The following is a 19,737-nucleotide window of genomic DNA, read 5'->3' on the forward strand; positions in this document are numbered from 1 at the left end:
GACTTCATCAGAAGAGCCCCCTACCCTGCTCGCCCACCGCTGAGGCCCCTAAAGCTGCTCAACTGGTCCCGGCCTCGTCTCCTGCCCCCTTGAGCAGAGGCTGATGGCAGACAACTCCCACTTCCCACTCCCACAGCACAGCGTGGGCCCACCTGTGCACCCAGCCCCATCTCACCTCCTCCAGGAAGCCTTCCCAGAACCCCTCTCCTCCTGCTCCCCAGGCCCCAGAAGCACTGTTTTCTCGCCGTCCTATCAGGATGACCCTGTTTCCTATGGGCATGTCAATCCTTCCCGAGGGCCTCAGTGTTCCCCAGCTATGTCCCTCCATTGGGCCTGGTCCAGTCTAAGAACCCAATCAACACAGGGTCCCACTAAGAGCTGGGGTCCACACTCTTGCCACAGGCCACACCCCCTGGGCCTGCGCAAGGAGCCCAGAAGCACCAAGTTCACGGCCACCGTCACTGGTGCAGCGTCTCGTGCAGAGCCCTTCCCACCGCCCACTGGTGCTGTTCTCACCACAGGGGAAACTGAGGCTAGGCTTGGCCAAGTGGACACGGCCAGTGAAGACCGGGTGACATCTGCAGCAAGGTTGCGCCCCCACCCTGGGGCCCCTCTTGGCTGTCTCCGGGCAGCAAGGGTAGGACGGGCAGGGGGGTCTCACACAAGCTCCGTGCAGGGGTCCGAGTTGTTCACCAGGACCTGGAGCTCAGAGCCCACATGGAGGTCGCTCCCGTGGATGGTGATCCTGGTGCCACCCGCCTTGGGGCCCTTGTCCGGCTCCAGGGACTGGACCTGGGGCAGCTGTGGCGAGGAAGGCACAGGTCAGGCCTTGGGTGGGGGCGCCAGCTGGGGGCGGACAGTGGTGGGCTGCGGCCTCCCTTACCACGTAGGAGAAGCGTTCCCGGGACCGGCCCTCCTTGGAGGCGTTCACGGTCACCACGTCCGAGAAGGGCCCTGGGGCTGGCCCCGTGGCGCACACGATCCTGGGGGAGGCAGCTCTGCTCAGCGGGTGTGTGAGGACCCCGTTCTTGCACTGCTCTCAGCAGGGACACCCCCAACAGCAGCCCCCCAACTCTGGAATCCCAAAACAACACCAGCAGCTGGGGAAAGCCAGGCAGAGGGGCCTCCGCCCACCCCACTGTCTCCCACCATTCTGCAACTCTGGGTCGCATGGGTGGCGTCCCCAGCCTCTGAGCCTGACTTCCGACTCCCTAGGAGGAGATCCAGCCATTCCCTGCCCACAGCACTGCCCGGGACCCCAAATGTCTGAAACTACGACCGCTTGCTTCAAAGCAAGAGCTGGGAGGCGGGGGCATCCGAGTTGGGACCGTGTGTGGGCTGACGGGGACAGTGCTGCGTGGGGCGGGACCCTGAGTGCTACCCGCCGCCACTCACTCCTCCGACACGGTGTATCTGTCGGCCAGCGGCTCGCAGGCCACGCTGCCAATCCACACGCCCTGGGCCACGTCGCTGAGCCGGCGGCCCAGGTTCCTGCCGCGGATGGTCAGCAGGGTCCCGCCGTCCAAGGGGCCACTCAGGGGTTCAATCTGCCAGGTGACCAGAGAGGGGGTGAGTGGGGTTCCTGAGGCTGGGCTGCCCCGTCCATGGCCACACGCAACAGGGGGAGGGTCCCACAGACCCACTGTGCAGAAGAGGACGTGCTGGTCCCTGGCTGGCCAGCAAGAGTGTGTGTGCGTCACTCAGCCCCTGGGGGCCTGGGGATGCAGGGGGGTCTCCCGCGAGACGCTGGGGTCAGCTCCCAGTGGCCACGTCTGACCACATGGCCCTGTATCCAAGCTGGAAGTTGTTGGGGCCTGGCTGAGCACCTGACACAGGTTAAGCCAATCAGAGTCCTTCCCTGCTTAATTAAAACAGTCTTGGGAGTTAGTGGAGCCCTCAAGTATGAGCCCGTGGGCAGGCTTCCCTTGACTCGTACATGCAGGCCCCAGCATCTCTTCCACCCCCCACATCCGTGCCTTTGCCCTGCTGGCCTTTTCCGGGGCTCCTGCCCCCACGTGGGCCCCGATTTCCTACCGTATTACCGCCCACTCCCCCACTAAACCCTCTGAGGTGGGCACTTTGTTCCTGGGTGATCCTGCACCCGTGTGCCTGGCTGTGTCCCCGAGTCCCCGAGGATGTGGGGCTCCATGTGCCTGTGCACATCAGATGCCAGCGTGCAATGACCCGGGGTGGGGAAGGGTGCTTACCATGCGGATCTCGGGGGCGGGGCAGGTGCCAGACAGGGGCTGCAGGGGCCCCCGCAGGCGGCAGCCGTCGTTCCACACACACAGGTGACCCAAGTCCTCGCGGCCCAGGCACTGGGAACAGTCGGGGCTGCCCATGGCGCAGTTGTAGACCTCGACTAGGGAGACACGGGGGCGGCATGGGCCGGCCACTCTGTGCAGCGTCTGCCCCCAGTGCACACCCACCATCCGCACCCGCTCCCACGGGGGAGAGGCTCGGCTGTGCTGAGCACGGGGAGGCAGGAGCCCCGTTACTCTCCTTGCTGCTCACTGCTCCTACAGCTCAGCCCTCGGCACCGATGAGACCGAGGCTCAGAGAGGCAGAGTGACTGGCCCCAGCGCACACAGCCTGTGCGAGGCAGCGCCGGGCCTTGCGCCCGGACCCGCGTGGGTCTGGTTCTCGGATTCAGGACGCTCAGTGTGTAGCAGCAGCAGTGCCGGCGCCGACCCGAGTCTGGGGGCGCCACGTAACCCCAAGACCATTCTCAAGGCGTTGGTGAACGTGCCATCACAGCCCCATGGAGGAGGGACTGGCACGGGGAGGCACAGAGCAGCACGGCCATCAACAGAGGCGCCTGGCCACCGCGCTGGGGCTGGCATCCGAGGGCTGTGTGTGCTGAATGCCAGGTGGGACGCGGTGACAGCGTGGCGAGCACTGGAATGAGTCCCCACCCACTGCGTGGATCCCTTGGTGCCCAGGGGTGGGGCGCCCACCTGTCATGGGGTCAGGGCTGTCCAGGAACCGGGCCGGCCGCCCCTGGAGCTGGAGGCTGAGGGAAAATACGCGGCTCTTCTGGGTCGTGTGCAGCTGCAAGGGACAGGAAAGACGCTGAGGGGGTGGCTCTCGGCTGGGGGCGGGGGGGTCATGGAGACAGCTGAGGGCGGGGCTCTTGGGGACGGGCACCCAAAGGTCCAGGAGGTAAGGTGGGGAGGGGGGTGAACTCATCCAGGCCTCTCCTGTGCCATGTGGAGCCACGTGACTCACCACCACTTGGTTGCAGCGCACGACTGACTGATTGACCCACACAGCCTCGAAGGTCTCCTCTGGCCCAAAGCTGCACTCCAAGGCTGCACCCTGCAGGGTATGGGGGTGCGGTGTGTGTGTGTGAGCAGCGCCCACTGCCCGCCGACGCTCTGAGCATCTCGCAGACGGCTGCCCTAGAGGAGGGCTCCGTCCTACTGCCAGGCCTTAGCCCGTGTGGTCCCCGCCCCCAGAATTCCCTCCCTGGCCATCAGGGCCAGTGCCCCGGGCAGGCAAGGAGCGAGATAACGCCTAGAACACGGGCCTCATGCTCTCTGTGCTGCTAAACGCCTCTCCCACGCCCACCAGGGCTGCTTGCAGGGCTCAGACTCCGGCGAGGCTCCCTCTGCTCTTTCAACCTAAGGTGGGGCCCTCCGGGCCGAGTCCCGGTCCCAGCAAGGTGCAGACTGCCCACCCTCAGGCTCCCCGCACCACGCAGCCAAGCTCAGCGCGGCCGCCACAGCCCAGCCTAAGGCCTCATGTTCCCTACCTTCCCAGGGGCTCCCCTCAAGTCACAGGGGCACCCCCACCTGGCCTGTCCCCTCAGCAGCGAATTCTGGGTGCATGCTGGGGCTCTACGGAGTTCTCCTACGCCTGGCGCCCACCCTGTGTCACAAACACGCCATCCGCTGACCCAGGCTGTTCTCCCTGTCCGCTGGGGAGGGCTGCGCTGGGCCTCGGCCCCTCTGACACCTGCTAGGGAGCAGAAAGCAGCTGGAAGAGCTCAGGTTCGAATCCCACCCCTGCTGCTTCCTTTATGTGATGTGACAGTAGTCACTCCTCTCTGAGCCTTGGTCTCCTTAACTGAACCACGGAGAGAGGCTCCTCCCTCTCACAGGATTGGTGGGAAACTGGGGATCATGTAACATCATGGGTTGCACCCTGCAGGTGCCTAATATGTGCCCACTACTGTGGTATGCAGGAAGTGCTCAATAAGTGTGTGTGGGCTGAATAAAAAATGCTCAGTCCCCAGTCCCATCTCGCCCTCTCCGGAGCAGCTCCAGGAACTGTTTGCTGAGTGCTGGGTTTTGCCTGTGCAGGACTTCCTGTTTACGTCCCTGTCACCGGCAGAGGGGACACCCTGGGGTGAAGGCAGGTCACCCTCTGCTATCTGGGGTCCCAGGCTGGAAGGCAACATAGGAACGTGGCTGCTGACGGGGCCAAACGCCCGTTTCGTCCCTGCCGCACTGGGCGAGCTGGAGGCAGGTGGATCCCGAGTCGTCTGCCGGGCTCCCCAGGGTGTGGCCTGGCACACAAGGTCCTGGCCCGCCCGCCCCGAGTGTTCCAGAAGTGCCCGAGGGAGCGGAGATCGCCTGGCTATGCAGCTGGCAACAGTCAGCCAGGACCCAAATCAGGGCTCAGGCCTCTCTGTCCCTGTCCCCTGGGCCCAGGGTGCAGAACCGCCCCTCCCACCCCAGGTCCCCTGCGGCTCCCAGGCTCCCACCCCACTGGGAGCAGGGCAGAGTCACAGCCTGGCCCCTCACAGAGCGCCAGCCCCGCCACGCGGCTCCCTGACACAGCCCAGATGCCCGGCACGTGGCCCCCACGTGTGACAGCCGTCACGGGCCTCAGCAACTGTGTGGAGGCAACAGATGGCGAGTCCCTGGGAGCTGGGGAGGGGGTGGCTGGCCCGCTTCCAGGATGCGTCAACGCTTCCCACCCGGGACGCTCCTCCGGCAGGGGCCCAGAAAGGGCTGCGTCCCCTCCCCCAGCCCAGACTGGGGGCGGGGCGGCTGTCTGCTGGGAAGAGCACTGGATCGGGAGTCCAAGGCGACGCAAGGCCAGCCCTGCGCATGTGACCTGGCATCATCCCCGGCCCCGCCCTGAGCCTGATTTCCTCATCTGGACAAGGGGACTGCAGTGGCCCAGGGCTGGCCGCTCTCCACGGAAGCCACTGAGGCCACCAAATGGGTGTCCCAGGGGCAGTGCAGGGCAGGGACAGCCTCGGCCATGTCCACAATGGGCTGCAGGCCAGGCAGGGACCCTGGCCAGGGCTTCTCTCAGCAGCTGCTGGCGCCAGCCACCCCCACGGGCCCGGCCCACCTCGCTTCCTGTGCCCCAGCCCCACATGGCCAGAGCGGGCCGTTCCTAGACAGAGCCTGGACACTCAGAGCAAGGAGAGCCCACGCTGGTGCCAGGGCGTGGGGCGGGCCCAGAGCAGGGGTCCCCAGCCCGCGCCAGCTCTCTCCCAGCCTCCTTGTCTGGCCCTGGCCTGGCCTCTACTCACATGGAAGAAGCTGGCGTTGGCCAGAGGCACCAGGATGTCCTGGGAGCCGCCGGTGGGCACGGGCGCCAGGGGCGAGGGCAGGATCTGGGGGCAGTCCTGAGGGCTCTGTGGAGGAAACACGGGTGGGCTCACACCAGGCTCGGCGGAGAGGAGGGGAACAGCCTCCTGCAGCCCCGCCCTTGGGGGCTCAGCAGCCTATGGGGGGAACCCCCCAAAGCCAAGGGCACCGAGCCTGGCCCACCCACACTGCCTCATTTGACTCTCACGGTGGGACCTGGGCAGCTTTTATTACCCCTGTTTCGCAGACGCGGAGACTGAGGCACAGACGGACAAAATAACCCGCCAGCACTGGGGCCGGCTTTGTGGGAGGAAGGCAGGAGGCTGAGTGGGGGGCCTGGCTCTGCTTCCTCTGTGTGTGCATAGCGAGGGGCTGCACCCGGTCTCTAGGGCTCCGCCCAAACCCCCCGACCCCACTGCCAGCCTGGTCTGGGAGCTGTTCTCCATGGGCTGCTGGGATCCAGGCCCCTAGCACAGTGGGAGAAACTGAGGACCAAGGCAGAGGGGAGGGCAGTGTCTACCATGTCCCCCTCAGTGGTCTCTCAGAGCTGGAAGTCTGGGCCCCACCTGTCGGGGATCCTGGAGCCCCCAGGGTCCCCAGAGAGGCCCATCCTGCCTCCTTGTGCTGCCACTCTGGCTGGCTAGGGACCTGGAGCTGCCATGCCCTCCCCCAGGGCCTACAACAGCCCAGCACTTCCGGGGGAGGCCCTCTGTTAGGACCAGGTTGGAAGGCGACCAATGAACCACGTGCTTGACTCGAGGTCAATCAGCTAGGGCCGAAGGCCTCTGGGGACATGGCATAGGGCCACCCAGAGGTCTTTCTTCTGTATTCTTAATCAGGCGTCGAGCTCCGAGAGGGTGGCACAGGGGCCAATTCCCCTGCGGGAACACTCGATGGTGATAATGACAGTGGCAGCCGGCAGCTCACACACAGCCCCTACTTGTGCCCTGTGTCAGTTCCCCGAACCCCTCCTGCCAACAGCCCCAGGAGGCAGCATTGTCGTTTACGCCCATTTTATTGACTAGGAAACCGAGGCGCAGAGACACAAAGTGGCATTTTGCCCGGGGTGAACCAAGCAGCACAAGAAGGCTCTCATTGTCCAGGCTGCTTGCTGACCACGCGCCAGAGTGCTGAGTCTCCCCGGGGACAGGGCCAGGGTCCAAACGAGTCCCAGAGCCAGGCATGGGGCGGCCTCTGGAGCTGGCCGCGGGAGGAGGGAGCTGCTGCCCGGCTCCTGTCCCTCTCCGGGCCTCCGTGCTCTTGCCTGCATCACGAGGGCTTTCGAGGCAAAGCCCTACCATGGAGCGAGCCCCGCAGGCCCTGAGCTGCAGCCCTGTGCCGTCTGCTGGGTGAGCCCGGGAATCTGGGGGCCTGGACCCACAGGTGCTGTCGCCACATCTGCTCTGCAGCTGGCCAGCTGGGGGCCCTGTCCTGGCGCCACCCCACAGGAGCAAGGTGACGATGGCAGAGGGAGCCAGCACTAGCAGCCGCCACAGTGGATGGCGCAGGAGCCTCCCTGAGGGTCCTGGACCACCTGGAACTCGTGGCCACTCGCATGCTTGCACCCATTCTACAGAGCGGAACCGAGGCTGAGGGCCTGACACATCCCTGTCTCCTGCCCCGAGGTCTTCCCCGAGGTCTCCTGCAGCCTCCAGCTCCACCGCCAGCCTCCAGGTCTGGCCTGGCCTCTGGGGAGCCCCCAAGGCCTGTGATTTGGGAAGATTGACCCTGCTCCCCCTCCCTGGGCCCTAGTGAGTGTCCCAGGGAGAGCACACGACCCCAGGTCCAGCAGTGAGACTGGGCCACAGGCTGCCACTGAGCCCGGAACAGAGATGCTCCAGCTTCCCGGGGCTGTGCGGTGGGGGCCAGCTAGGGGGAGGCCTGCCTGGGCATGGAGCCCACTCAGAGGGGTGGGGTGCCCTGACGACACCGTGGAGCCCCGTGCCTTGGACTTCCCACTTGCACGGGCCAGTTAATGCCTTGGGGCCAGAGCCAGTGTCAGCCGGGCATTTCTTGCTTGCGACCGACCAAAGGATCTTCCACCCCAGCCCAAGCCATCAAGGCCTCGGCAGGGGCAAGCCGGAGTGGGCACTGGGCCTGGGGGTTCAGGGGCCAGTGAGGAAGCACACGTCCCATCTCAGAGTGCCTGGGTTCAAGCCCCGGCTCTACCTCCCGGCCGCAGCTTCCCGCCCATGCAGACCCCAGGAGGCAGCAGCGATGGCTCAAGTAGTTGGGTCCCTCCCACCCAGGCAGGGTGAGACTGCAGGCCAGCGGGGAGGGGACAGGGGCTACGGTAAACACAGCAGGCACCCGTTCACCGGGGCCCTCACCACGCCGGGGCCTGAGTTCAGGGGGCAGGGGTCCCTCACAGGCCAGCTGGGCCCCGAGACTGGAGGAGCCCTCAGGACTCTCCCACAGCAGCAGGTGTCTGAAAGCAGCCGAGCAGTGGCCCACCAGCGACCCAGAACCCACCTAGCCTGGTCCCTCTCTCCTTCCGGCACCCCACAGGCTCCCCGCCTGCCCTGGTGCGGCCTTGCCAGGCTCCTCACACAGGGAGCCCACCACCTCATCTTGTTCACAAGGGGGAGGCCCCTGAAAAAGGGGGTGTCCATTCCTCACTCTCCCTCACCAGCCCCGTCCACCTGCCAGCATCCTCCACTCCGGGAGCTGCACCCCCACTTCTTCATGTGGGCATCCCTAGGGACAAGAGTGCAGGAGACTTGGCCCCAGCACCCCCAGCTCGGGGGTGCCAGCGTCTGTGCAGACCCCGCCTGGCGCCTCTGCGGCTAACTGGCACTTCATTAAGCGCCCAATTACACAGGGCTCAGAGCCTCCGCAGACCTGGGGCGGACGCTGCCTCTTCTCCTGCTGGATTAGGGTAATCCTCCGAGACAGCCTCCTCCAGACCCAAGCCGCAGGCCTGGTGAGAGCGGCCTGGGGGGCCGTGCCACCGACGCCTTGCCCAGCCCACGAGTTCCTATGCATCGCAAGACCTGGCACCCAAGTATCCCCTCGGGACACTGCCTCCTGGGCCCACCCCAGAGCACCTGCTGGGTGCCAAGCACGGAGGGAGGAAGAGATGCCCTTGAGACATGGCCCCAAAAAGTAGCAGGAGGAGTCCCGCTGGGCCGAGATGTCCTGGCATCCTGCATAGCAGCTGCGAGGGGCGTGGCTGAGCGCCTGGCTCCCGCTGCCTTCAAAGCACAGCACAGAACAGCGGGGTGGAGCTCAAGGTCTAGGTCTAGTACCTGCTGGCCGCGTGGCCATGGGTCCTGAGCTCCCAGGGCTGCTGAAACATCAACCATCACCTGGGGCTGCTGAAACATCAACCATCACCTCGTCCCGACGTGGCGGCTGCACCCGGGCACCCCTGCCGCGCACAGGAGGGAGGCAGCGAGCTCCCAAATACCGCTCTTCAGGGACTAACCAAGGGCACGCCCAGTGCCCTGGCTGCTGGTTGGGCATGCGGTGGACAGAGGAGCCCTGACAGCTGTGACAGGCGGTGCCCGGGGTGCTCGGCAAGGCTCTCGCCAGTCCTCAAACACAGGAGCTTACTCACGAGAAAGAAGGCAGTGGGATGGGGAGGGGGTGGCGGCGGCGCCCTCCCCAGGCCTGGCTTACCGAGGGGTTCGGCGAGGCGTCACAGCGAGACTGGTTGGAGACACAGGCGTGCTGCTGGGTACACCAGAAGCAGGGCCACTGGGCCGACAGGCAGCTGGTGCAGCTGGAAGATAGGGCACTCCTGAGAGCCGCTCCCAGCTCCCAGCCCGCGGCCCACCCTGCCCCGGGCACCGGGACCCGGAAGGCAGCGGCCAGCACAGAGAGAGGGGGCTTGCTCTAGGCTGCCTGGGAGCCGCTGGGATCCTTGTCAGATAGTGAGCTCCCGGCTGCAGGGGGTATGCAAGGAGGACACAGGGCCTTCAGGAGAGTACAGGGTGTGAGTTGGGAGCCAGAGCGCTTGCAGAGGCCTGCGTGCTAACAGCCCAATGTGTGAGTGCACGGGGGACCGGGTGTGTCTGCTTCTAGGCTGCCTGAGAGCAAGGACCCGGCCCTGGGGCTCGGCTCCTCCCCCCACGAGCCACTCACGCAGTGTGGGGGTACACCTGTCCCACGCGGCTGCAGTCGTAGATGGTGAAGTTGGCCGAGACGATGCTGTGCCCGTTGACCCTCACGGACATCTCAACGGTCACATGGTCTGGGGTGGATGGAGCGTCAGGGAGAGGATGGGGTATGGGGCGGGGGCAGGGATCCCTGCCGACATCCTGCCCTGCCCCCACATGCCTGAATTCCACCCCTACCCCTCTGGGGCTGGGCATCGGCACGTACCCTGGTGGGGCGGGAAGGGCGGGAACTGGTTCCTGGGCAAGAGATTGCAATAGGCGATCTGGTGGCCATAGGCGGGGCCCGGCACCCGGGCCTCAGTGCGCACGTGGTTGCCGTAGTCGCAGGCCATCTCCACGCCACGGAGGCTGGGCAAGCTGCCCGAGATCTGCAGGATCATGCCCTGGGGGCCAGAAGTCCTCAGCTCCGGGGCCCAGGCCTGCCCCACCCCCCTGAGCCTGGCCCCTGTCTGAGCGCTGGACCCTGCACGTGACCCTCTGGGCCTCAGGGACTCCATTTGAATCCCATTAAGTTGCCCTGGTCAAGATCTGGCCTCTGGCCCAAGTGTTTGGGCTCTGCACCCCATGGGAGACCAGGAGAAGCACCTGGCTCCTGGCTTCGGAACAGCGCGGTGCGCCGGCCGCAGCGCGCTACCGCGGCGGCCATTGGAGGGTGAACCAACGGCAAAAGGAAGACCTTTCTCTCTGTCTCTCTCTCACTGTCCACTCTGCCTGTCAAAAATTAAAAAAAAAAAAAAAAAAAAAAGATCTGGCCTCTAATCCTCTTCCCGCCTCAGGGCCTTTGCACTGGCAGTCCCCTCTGCCCCAGACCTCCTTCCCCAGCTGCTCACACTGGCTCAAATGTCACCTTCACCGGGGGCAGCACCCCCTCACCCGGACCTGGCCTAAAATGCAGCCCCCCCGTGTCCCCTCCTCCTCTGTGGTGCGTGTCACCATCTGGACAGCTCGCCGCGCGGTCCTCCCTCCCCCAGGACTCTGTCTTGCTCACTGTGCTTGGCGCACGGCAGGTGCACAGTCATCCTTGATGAATGAATGAATGAGCAGCCAGACCCACACCCAGTCTGCCCGGAGGTGACAGGAGGACCCCTGTGACCTGGAACACTGGGGGAGGGAGAGGAGGCAGAGGAGCCCCCAGGAAGACAAGGGAGTCGCTAAGGGCGGGCTGGGCAGGGCCTCTCCCTTGCCGCCTGACAGAGCCCCCGCACACAGCCACAGGCCCGGCATGCGGCCTCCTCTGAGAAATGTGGTGAGCCGGTTCCTTCCCTGTGCCGGGACCAGGAAAAGGCAGGCGTGCTCTCCCCTCCCCTCACCGTACCCCTTCCTCCTGATGCTCTGCAACCAGCCCACTTGTGTTCCAATTCCATTTCCTGTGCTCTGCAGCTGTGCAGCCCTGAGCAGGCTGCTCTGCCTCTCTGTGCCAAGGTTTCTTCTTCTATCAGACAGGGGTGCTAGGAGCACGCTTTGCAGGTTGGGTGAGGCCTAGCAGGGGCACCCAGCCTGCACACCCACACGTGCCTGGCGCTTCCTAGGGGTCACCGGCACCGTCCTCATTATCTGCCCCAGCTGGCTGGGCCCCCACGGGCAGGAGTCGCCGTCTCTTGGGCTTGTGCGCCAGGCACAAGAAGGCTGCCAGCCGCCGCAGCTCACCGGGTACTCCTGGCGCACATCGATCTCGGCGGGCAGCACGGTCATGGCGGGGCAGCGGCTGGGGCCCTCGCTGGCGCTGGTCCAGAAATGCGGCTGGCTGGCGTTGGCGCAGTCCTGCTGCAGGCTGCACCTGCAGCGGCGAGCACGCAGGGTCAGGGCGCAGGCCCGGGGGTGGCGCCCCCTACCCACCACAGCCCCCCACCCCGCCCAGCGCAGGCGTCCGGGCCTCACCGCGTCTCCAAGGTGCACCAGCCGCAGTAGGCATCCGCGGCGCCCACGCAGTCCGCACAGGTAGAATGTACCTCGCACGCGGCCACCTTCACCTTGGTCATCTGGAGGCAGAGGCGGGGCCCAGCTCAGTGAGGCTGCCAGGAGCGGGGCGAGGGAGGCTGGGGAAACTGAGGCTGGGCCCTGGAACGGGGTGCCGGCTATGCTGGGAGGCGGGCAGCAGGTAATGGGCGGGGCAGGAAACAGGACGAGCATGCGCAAAGGGGGGGGGGGAAGCGGTGGCGTCGGTCTGGGCCCGGGCCTTACCTGGTGGGACGTCATCAGGTACAGGTAGCCAGGGTCTGCTGGGTCAAACTGCATGACGTGGTGCACGGGCTCCCCGTAGGCCACAGTCACCACGCGCCGGCTCACCACCTGCATGCTCTCGTTCATGCTGATCTGTGGGGTGGGGGCCGTCAGGAGGGGCTGACCCTGCGGGCCTCCCCGTCCTGTCTTGGGAAGTCGCAGGCACAGCGGGGCAGGGCGGGAACAGTGGCTCTGCCTCCCTCACAGGGGTGTGAGGATCCAACGAGCCCCCAGATGCCCACGGCCCTCGAGGTGCCACGTAGACAGTGGGTGCCTAGTCACTGCAGCTTCATGGGTGGGGTGGGGGAGAATCGGACCACGGTCCTGGACAGTCTGGCTTATTTTCCGCCGGACAGGGAAATCAAGGCTCAGAGAAGTAGCTGCCCCAGGTCACATGGCCAGGAGTGGCCAAGCCAGGATCCTAATCCAAGCATCTGACCCCAGCGCACAAGTCTCCGCCCGACGGCCTCCTCTACTCCCAAGGAGCCCCAGCGGGGGACACCCCGAGCCCCACCCCCCTGCTGTTGCCCAGCACTGCCCTGACCTCCGGGCCCTGCTCTCTCCCCAGCCCCTAACAAGCCGCGGCGTCTGCTCAGGCAGCTGCCAATTGGATTATGAGATCAGAGTCAATCAGGCCAGGGCCTGGCGCAGGAGGGGAGCTGTCCGGGCAGCTGGTTTCTCCCACGGTGCTTGTGAGCGGTGGCTGGGAGAGGCACGGGCGGGGCGCTTCAGCTCCCAGTGTGGGAAAGGCGGGCTCTGCACGGCCCTTCCCAGCTCCGGGAAGCAAGGGGCCAGGAGCCTGCTGGGAATCGCTCCAGACACCTGTGCCGCTGGGGCGGGGTGGGGGGCAGAAGGCGTGAAGGGGCCCCTACTTGCCAGGCTGTGGCCTCACACCATCAGAGGCCCACGACAGCTTACGGCCCTAAAGAGATGGAGAAACTGAGGGCCGTGGAGAGAACGTGCAGTGCCCAGGGTCCAAGAGGCAGTGAGACTGGCACTCAGCCCTGCCCAGCTCCCGAGCAGAGAAAGCGCATCTCTGAGCCTCTGCACCCCTCCTTTGTAGCACCCTCGCTTGAACTGCCAAGACCACCCTCAGCCCCCCGCCCCCGACCCTACCTTGAGCAGTCTCCCGTTGACCGTGCCCAGGAACACGGCTGTGTAGTTGTTGGCGCTGGCCACGGCCACGGAGGTGAGGCCTGGGGCACGGAACACGGGCGTGGCCTTGAGCGGCTGCAGGATGGACAGTGGGTGCTGCAGGTGCGCAGCCCCGCAGTCCAGCTGTTCGGGCTGCAGCTGGAAGAGAAAGAGCATCAGGCTCCCGGGCTGCACGGCTGGCTGGCACGGGGCCTCGGCGCCGCTGCGACCTGGCTCCCCAGACACAAACATGACCCTGTCCCCGATCCCCAACCCTGGCTTGAGTCACCGGGCTGCCCAAGGACGGGAGTCGGGCGAGGGGAGCAAGGAGGGCCGAGTCCTCGTGCAGCCCCAGCCTCTGCGTCTCCATAGCAACCTTGGAGGTCCCTTCTGCTGGCCCCAGGCCACCCCCATGCCCCAGCAGCTCACGACGCACCAGAGGGAGGCATCCACCAGCCAAGGCCCTTCCTTTCCCACACACGTATCCCCTCATCTACCCACACTGCAGGTGGGCAGACTGAGGCCAGGTGCGTCTAGCCACAGTCCTGTGTGCACACCGGCTTAGGGTTGCTGGCGGCTGGGGCCTCGTCCCTGGCCATCCCCTGGTCCTGCTCCCGCCCTCCCTGCCTTTCCCTGGGTTCCGGGGGTGCTGGCAAAGCTTCCTCCTGCTCAACAATGCACAGGACGCGCCTGTGAGAGGAACACGGGCCAAGCACACAAACACGCAGGCGCAGCGTGGCTTAAACGCGTGCGAAGGGGACACAACCCCTGTGCATGGCCAAGGGCACAGTGAATGACCACACAATGGCCAGGAGCTGGCCCTCAGCCCCAGTGACACCCCAGATCCACATGGGTGGTCCCACCTCACACTTGGGGACACTGAGGCATGGAGCAGCCCACACCCTGGGGCCCCCAGATGCCTGCACCTGCCCACCACAGGCAGGGGCAGGGCAGTCACCCCAGGACGGCCATGCGGGCACAGCCCGGGGAGACTTCTTGCTCCTCCTGTGCGTGCTTGTGGCAGGCCTCCGCCTCTGACTTCTGCACACGGCCCAGCTGGTTTTCAAAGCAGAGTGAACAGCGAGCGGGCCCTGCTGGCCTGGGCCAGCAAACAGCGGAGCCCCCTGGGGGCTGAGCCCCGGGCTCAGAGATGGGTGGGGCTGGGGGACTCTGGGCCAAAACCTGTGAGGGCGCGGTCTTCCAGAATAGGGCTGCGAGTGGCCTGGGCAACCACATCCCTTCTCCATGCCACACCAGCCTCACTCCCGTTCCTCCCTCGTCCCTGGCTGGGTCCTGCCCCAGGGCCTTTGCCCGTGCTGATCCCGTTGCCCAAATTCCAGGCCCTAGCTCTTGGGATCACAGGCGCCCGCTCAGCCCTCAGCCCTCCCCGGGCCAACGTCCCCTGTGTGCACCTGAGTCGGGGGGCAGCCCTGCAAAGCAGGTACTGGCCCAGCTCCTGGGCTGCCTCTCCCGGGCAGGGCCCCACCCCTCAGCTGTCCTGGGTGGGTGGGCAGGAGAGCAGGGGGGCCCAGGCCCCCAGGCCCCAGCCCTGTTTGCAGCAGTTACATAAGCTTTCTTCCCTGAATATGGATTACTGAAAATTAAGTTGTTTTAAAATTAAAATCGCACACCCTCACCCAGAGACCGTGAGCTCTGGAGGGGAGGTCGGGGTGACCCCTTGGGGCTCTCTGCGCTGGGCCCTGCGATGGCGCCCCCCACGGCGCCAGGGTGGGGGTCCTGGGAAGACCCAGACCAGGAGCCCCACTTGCTCTCGCTCGATGGGCCAGGGCAGCGGGCGCAGGGGAGTGGCTGGGAGCCGGGCTCGGCCGCCCGCCCCGACTTCACAAGCCATTAATTCTGCACCGAAAGAATTTTCGAAAGAGCCTTTCCCCCCACTTTTTTTTCTTATCCTAAAAATAAAATCTTAAAAAAAAAAAAAAAAAGCCGTTAAAGGAGAAGTGAGCTGCAGGCTGCTCTCCGGGAAGCTGGTTCCTGACCGCCAGCCTGGGACTGCCAACGGAAGCTGGGACCACGTTCCCCCAGCCCAAGCCCCGCCCCCGCGAGCTGGGGGAGGGGACGGGCTCGGCCCAGCCCCCTCCACGCCCTGCTCCTGTCACCCTGCCACCGCCCTGCCCCCAAGTCTCTCTTTGCCCGGGTCTTTCCCAACTCCGATTCCCCCGGGGAGCCGGGGCGGCTGCGCAATCCCAGCAGCCCCTCTGGCCCCTGGCACGACCCTGGCTGTCGTCCCATCAGGCCCAGCGCTCCAGCCCGTCAGCGGCTCCTGCCAACTGCCCCAGCCTCCAGCCTCGGGTCCAACCGCACCAGTGGCCACGGTTCCTCAAACGTGACTGTCCTTGCCCGCTGGAGGGTGGGGGTAGTTCTGCGCCTCCAGCAGCCAGCGCCGCTCCCACAGCTCCCGCACTGCCCCTGGCCCTTCAGCCCGGTCCCGGCAGGCCCAGGCCAGCCTTGATGTGGCCCAGAAAAATCTCCCCTCTGTGACGGCACCGTGTGGCCACAGCTTCCACACTCATCATGGTAGCATATGCGTCAGCTTCTCCAAGGTGGGCCCGCCCTCGGCGAGGAGTGTTTACTGAAGAAAGGAAACTGATTCTGACTAAAGTGTGAATGACTGTATTCAGCTGCTTCCTTTCCCTACAGGGCAACTGAGGGCAACATGGCTAACAGGGAGCTGCACTGTTCACCTGCTGTGTACAGCGACTCAGGGAAGGCAGTGTCCAGGCCCACACACCTCGTGGCCAGCTGGGTTCCCCTAGGAACCTCAGTTTATCTCTCTCTGCAATGGGGTGAGCTGCCTCCTAGGGCCAAAGCTCAGTCCTGCCCAGTGCCCCACTAAATCCACCACCAACTGGAATGGGACTGAGTTCTCTCTCCGGTAAGCTGGGCCGGAGCAGCAGCGGCAAGGGCCAAGTTCTTGGGCCTCACCTCCGGCCCGCAGACCCCGCCGAGACCCCTGCTCGGGGAGGCTGAGGCCTCAGGGCGGGCGCAGCGGTTCTGTCCCAGGATGGCCGAGCTGACCGCCGGGGCTTTGTGCCCAAGACGGACGCCCTGTCCTGCCCCAGGTTTTCATTGTCATGGAGCTGGGAAAGCCAAGTCCCCGAGCAGACCGCGTGGTGGCCCTGTGCCCACACCCGGCCAGGGGCTGGCTGCCTGAGCCCCGACCCCGAAGCTCCCCCACAGCCCCTGAAGGGGAGGAGGGGCCGGGCACAGGCAGGCTCAGGAGAGGTGCACAGTGACTGTGCTTGCTTTGTCACCGTTAGGTCACTGTCCACTCTAAGGATGTCCCAGATAAAAAGCTTATTTCAAAAAAAAAAGGAACCCAAACCTGGGGCGGCTGTTTGGTACAGCGGTTAAGACGCCTCTCAGGACCCCCGCCTCCCACACCAGAGTGCCTGGGTTCAAGTCCCAGCTCCGCTCCCAACTCCAGCTTCCGGCCAGTGTGCCCTGGGGAGGCAGTGGGTGCTGGCGCAGGTGCCAGGTGACCCGGATGGAGTTCTGCACTCCTGGCTTTGGTGTGGTCCAGCCCTGGCTGTTGCAGGCATTGGGGAGTGAACCAGTAGTAGAAGATCTCTCCTCTCTCTCTCCTCTCTCTCCCTCATAAACAAAATGACACTAAGTATTTTCCAGTTAACATTTTTTTAAATAAAAAACCCTGCAGAGTTAGTTACCTCCTTGCTGCAGCTCAGCAGCCTTCAGTGGCTCCCTAGGACTCTCGACATAAACTCAAGTTTTGCCCCACCTGGCCCTGACCCCTGTGGCCATATCGCATCTCCTCCCCCGGCACAGTCAGCCCAGGGGGGCTCCCCGGAGTGCAGCAATCCGGCATTTGTCCAGGGAGGCCCAGTGGAGCCCACACCGGCCTCTCACCTCAGGACCAAGACCTGAAGGCACAGGACCGTGTCTCCCCAGGCCAGGAGGGAGCCACGGGAAGGAGCAGCAGGTGCCTCCTGGGGTGTGATGGACAGCTCTGAGCCCGAGGGTAAACCAAGGCACAGAGGGCCGGGGAAGGGGCAGGCCAGACTCGGCTCTGGGGGCCCCGGGCAGGGAGGAAGCCCTGATGCAGAGGAAGGAAGTAGTGTACCTGGGCAGGGAGACAAGGTGCTTCCTGCTCCGCTGGGGCTCCGCCAGGCCCTGGCCCAGAGCCACAGAGGAAGAGCACGGCGGGGAAACTGAGGCACGGAGGGGGCAGAGGCTTCCTCAGGACACAGCACGGCACTTCCACCCCCGGCCCCACGCTGCCTGGACCAGAACTCCAGGGAGGCCTGGGTCAGTTTCCCCAGCCCCCTCTCCGGAGGAGGTGGGTCGTCCCGCCACAGGGCTCTGAGGTCATCCGGGCCAGCCGGAAAGCACTGTGACCCAGCCAGCCGTGCTGCCCCAGGGACCCCTCACGTGCCACCCACCCCACGCAGCCACAGCAGGCCCAGGCTGAGTGAGGGCAGACACCTGGCTGTGCTGAGGACCTACTGTGTGCACAACCTCACAGCCCCTTGGGCACCCATGCCACTGTGTACCCATTTCACAGATCGGGGGACTGAGCCCGACAGGCGCTGAACCTCAGCCTCCTCTCCTGTGCCATGGGGACAAGGACCACAGCCCCTGCATGTGGCCCCACTGTCCGGCCCACTATGAAGGCCCAGGAGGCCTGCTGTGCTCAGCCTACCTAGGAACCAGTGCCCCAACCTGTGCGGACGGGAGCAGCCCTTGTTCTGTTAGCTGGACGCGGCCCCCAGCCCCCCATTCTCCAGGCTGTTTTCATTCCCGCCCAGGCCAGCCCCAGCTCCAGCTCCCCTCCCCCAGGTCCCAGAGGAGCCCGGTGTGGGCCGGGCAGCTGGCGGCTCTTCCTAGGCCCAGGAGGGGCTGTCATCCAGGGCTCCCGCCTTCACGGGTGGGGTGGCAGCACCCTCGACCCAGTCTCTCCGCGCCCTGGAGCGGGTTCTGCCTCTGCTCCCTCTGCAGGGGCTTCCAGGCCTGGGGAAGCTGAGAGCTGCAGCTGCCCCTCCTGGGAGCGGAACTGTCCCCTCCCGGGGCTGGGCCCCCCCCAGCCCCTGGGCTCCTGGGGGTGCAAGCTGGGGCTGCCCAACTGCTGGGGGGGCACAGCTGCAAGGCCACGGCGGCTCGGGACCGTCAGCAGGCGCCTCTGGGCTGTGTCCCCACCTTGGAAGCACACACCAGGGGCCACACGGCAGGCCGGCTGGCCACACCTCCAGCCACGTACTGCTGTCCTGGTGCCTAGACCTCTGGCTGTGTGCCCTCACGGAAGCGTGGCCACGCCCTAGCCAGTGGAGGTCTTTTCCCGGTGATAGAAACTGAGTCACAGAAAGAGGGGGCTTGCCCAGGGATGGCCGCCGCAGCACCAGCAGCCCTCCCCCCACACCCGCTGGCTGCTGGGAATGCAGCCTCCTGGGCACTGGACTGCAAGCCAGGGAAACTGAGGCCCAGCACTCTGGTGGGCTCAGTCCCCTCCAACAGGGGTGGTAGGCGGGGCCGGGCAGGGGCTGGCGGGGAGGTGACCCCATCCGTGCCAGCTCCCTCCCTGGGCCTGGCCTCCTCTCTGCCCGCATCCCCCCCATTATTTACCGATCAGAGCAAAGTGCTGCATGAACGCCCCACTGGGGCCGCGCCGGCCTCCTAATGGAGCCGCTCGCTTCCCCCTCCTCCAGCGCGTGATTTATCGCGTTTCAGGACAGAGCACAGCGGCCCGCGGGGCTGGGCAGCCTCCAGCACGGGCGGCGGGCGGCACGGCCCCTCCGTCTGGGAGGCCTCGGCCCAGACACCCACTTCGGGGAGCGAGGAACAGCTGCCGCTGGAGGTGGTCAGGATCCAAACCCACGCGGCTGGCGCTGGGAGCTGATCCGGGCCGTCCCCACTTGGGGACCGGCTGGTTTCCATGGCAATCCCCACACCGGCGTCAGAGCTGAGAAGGCCCTCAGGAGTCACCTGGTGCAGCCACAGTAGGGGCTCCCGCCAGCACCTGCCAGGACCGATGTGAGACCAGCAGCCGAGGGTCCTCCCAGAACCAGACCCACGGTCTCTCTCCCCTCGCCCCACAGTGTCAGGAGCCTGGAGGCCCAGCTCCCCCATTCCCAGTTCCACCTCTGCCTGCTGCCCAAGCCTCCACACCTGGGGCCTAGGCCTCTGATGTGTCCTGTCCGCAAGGCGTCTCCTGGTGCCAGTCACGTGGGTTTGGATCCCAACGGCCCTCAGCATGAAGCCATGCTCTTTGCCCAAGTCTGGCCCCAGTGTCCCCTCCTACAGGAAGCCTTCCCTGACTGCTCCACTGTGACTAGTTAGCATGCGGCACAATGTGCGTGCTGCTGTGACTTCCTCCCAGGCCATTCCTCCTCTGGGGGAAGCCCTGGAGCAAAGCCAGCCCCCTTCCCACATTCCCCTGCTCGGGTGCCCGCACAGCACGAGCTATCGCCAGGAGGTGCCAATGGGCAAAGGTGGAGATGGCTGTGCTCCCGGGGAACAGGAGCCCCTCACCCAGCGGTGACCACACAGGGAGCGAGGAGCCCTCCGTGTTCCCCACAGCAGCCCCAAGAGGGCAGAACCCCTGAATCTCAGTTTTCTCATCTTTAAAATGGGTCCAGATACTCCCTGCTGCCCAGCCCCCCTTTGGAGGAACCAAGCAGTCAAGGCTACGAGTGCGGGTGCCATGGCCGGGTATCTACTCCACCTCCATCCGCTGTGTGACC

At 65.5% G+C, this 19,737-nt stretch overlaps 1 protein-coding gene across 1 annotated transcript in view; it reads right to left on the reverse strand.

Moving 5' to 3' along the window:
- PLXND1 (plexin D1) overlaps nucleotides 1–19,737 on the reverse strand; it is a 40,369-nt gene that overhangs the window by 14,443 nt on the left and 6,189 nt on the right. Inside the window, exons 2-15 of the mRNA XM_062200489.1 lie at nucleotides 13,007–13,183; nucleotides 11,852–11,983; nucleotides 11,549–11,649; nucleotides 11,318–11,447; nucleotides 9,876–10,053; nucleotides 9,636–9,744; nucleotides 9,171–9,273; nucleotides 5,492–5,596; nucleotides 3,229–3,318; nucleotides 2,958–3,051; nucleotides 2,208–2,362; nucleotides 1,396–1,547; nucleotides 884–983; nucleotides 662–801 (exon numbers count right to left, since the gene is read on the reverse strand). Of these exons, the coding sequence (XP_062056473.1) occupies nucleotides 662–801; nucleotides 884–983; nucleotides 1,396–1,547; nucleotides 2,208–2,362; nucleotides 2,958–3,051; nucleotides 3,229–3,318; nucleotides 5,492–5,596; nucleotides 9,171–9,273; nucleotides 9,636–9,744; nucleotides 9,876–10,053; nucleotides 11,318–11,447; nucleotides 11,549–11,649; nucleotides 11,852–11,983; nucleotides 13,007–13,183 (1,766 nt within the window). The remainder of the gene's footprint in view (nucleotides 1–661; nucleotides 802–883; nucleotides 984–1,395; nucleotides 1,548–2,207; nucleotides 2,363–2,957; nucleotides 3,052–3,228; nucleotides 3,319–5,491; nucleotides 5,597–9,170; nucleotides 9,274–9,635; nucleotides 9,745–9,875; nucleotides 10,054–11,317; nucleotides 11,448–11,548; nucleotides 11,650–11,851; nucleotides 11,984–13,006; nucleotides 13,184–19,737) is intronic.

The sequence above is a fragment of the Lepus europaeus genome, chromosome 9, assembly GCF_033115175.1.
Source record: "Lepus europaeus isolate LE1 chromosome 9, mLepTim1.pri, whole genome shotgun sequence".
NCBI lineage: Eukaryota > Metazoa > Chordata > Mammalia > Lagomorpha > Leporidae > Lepus > Lepus europaeus.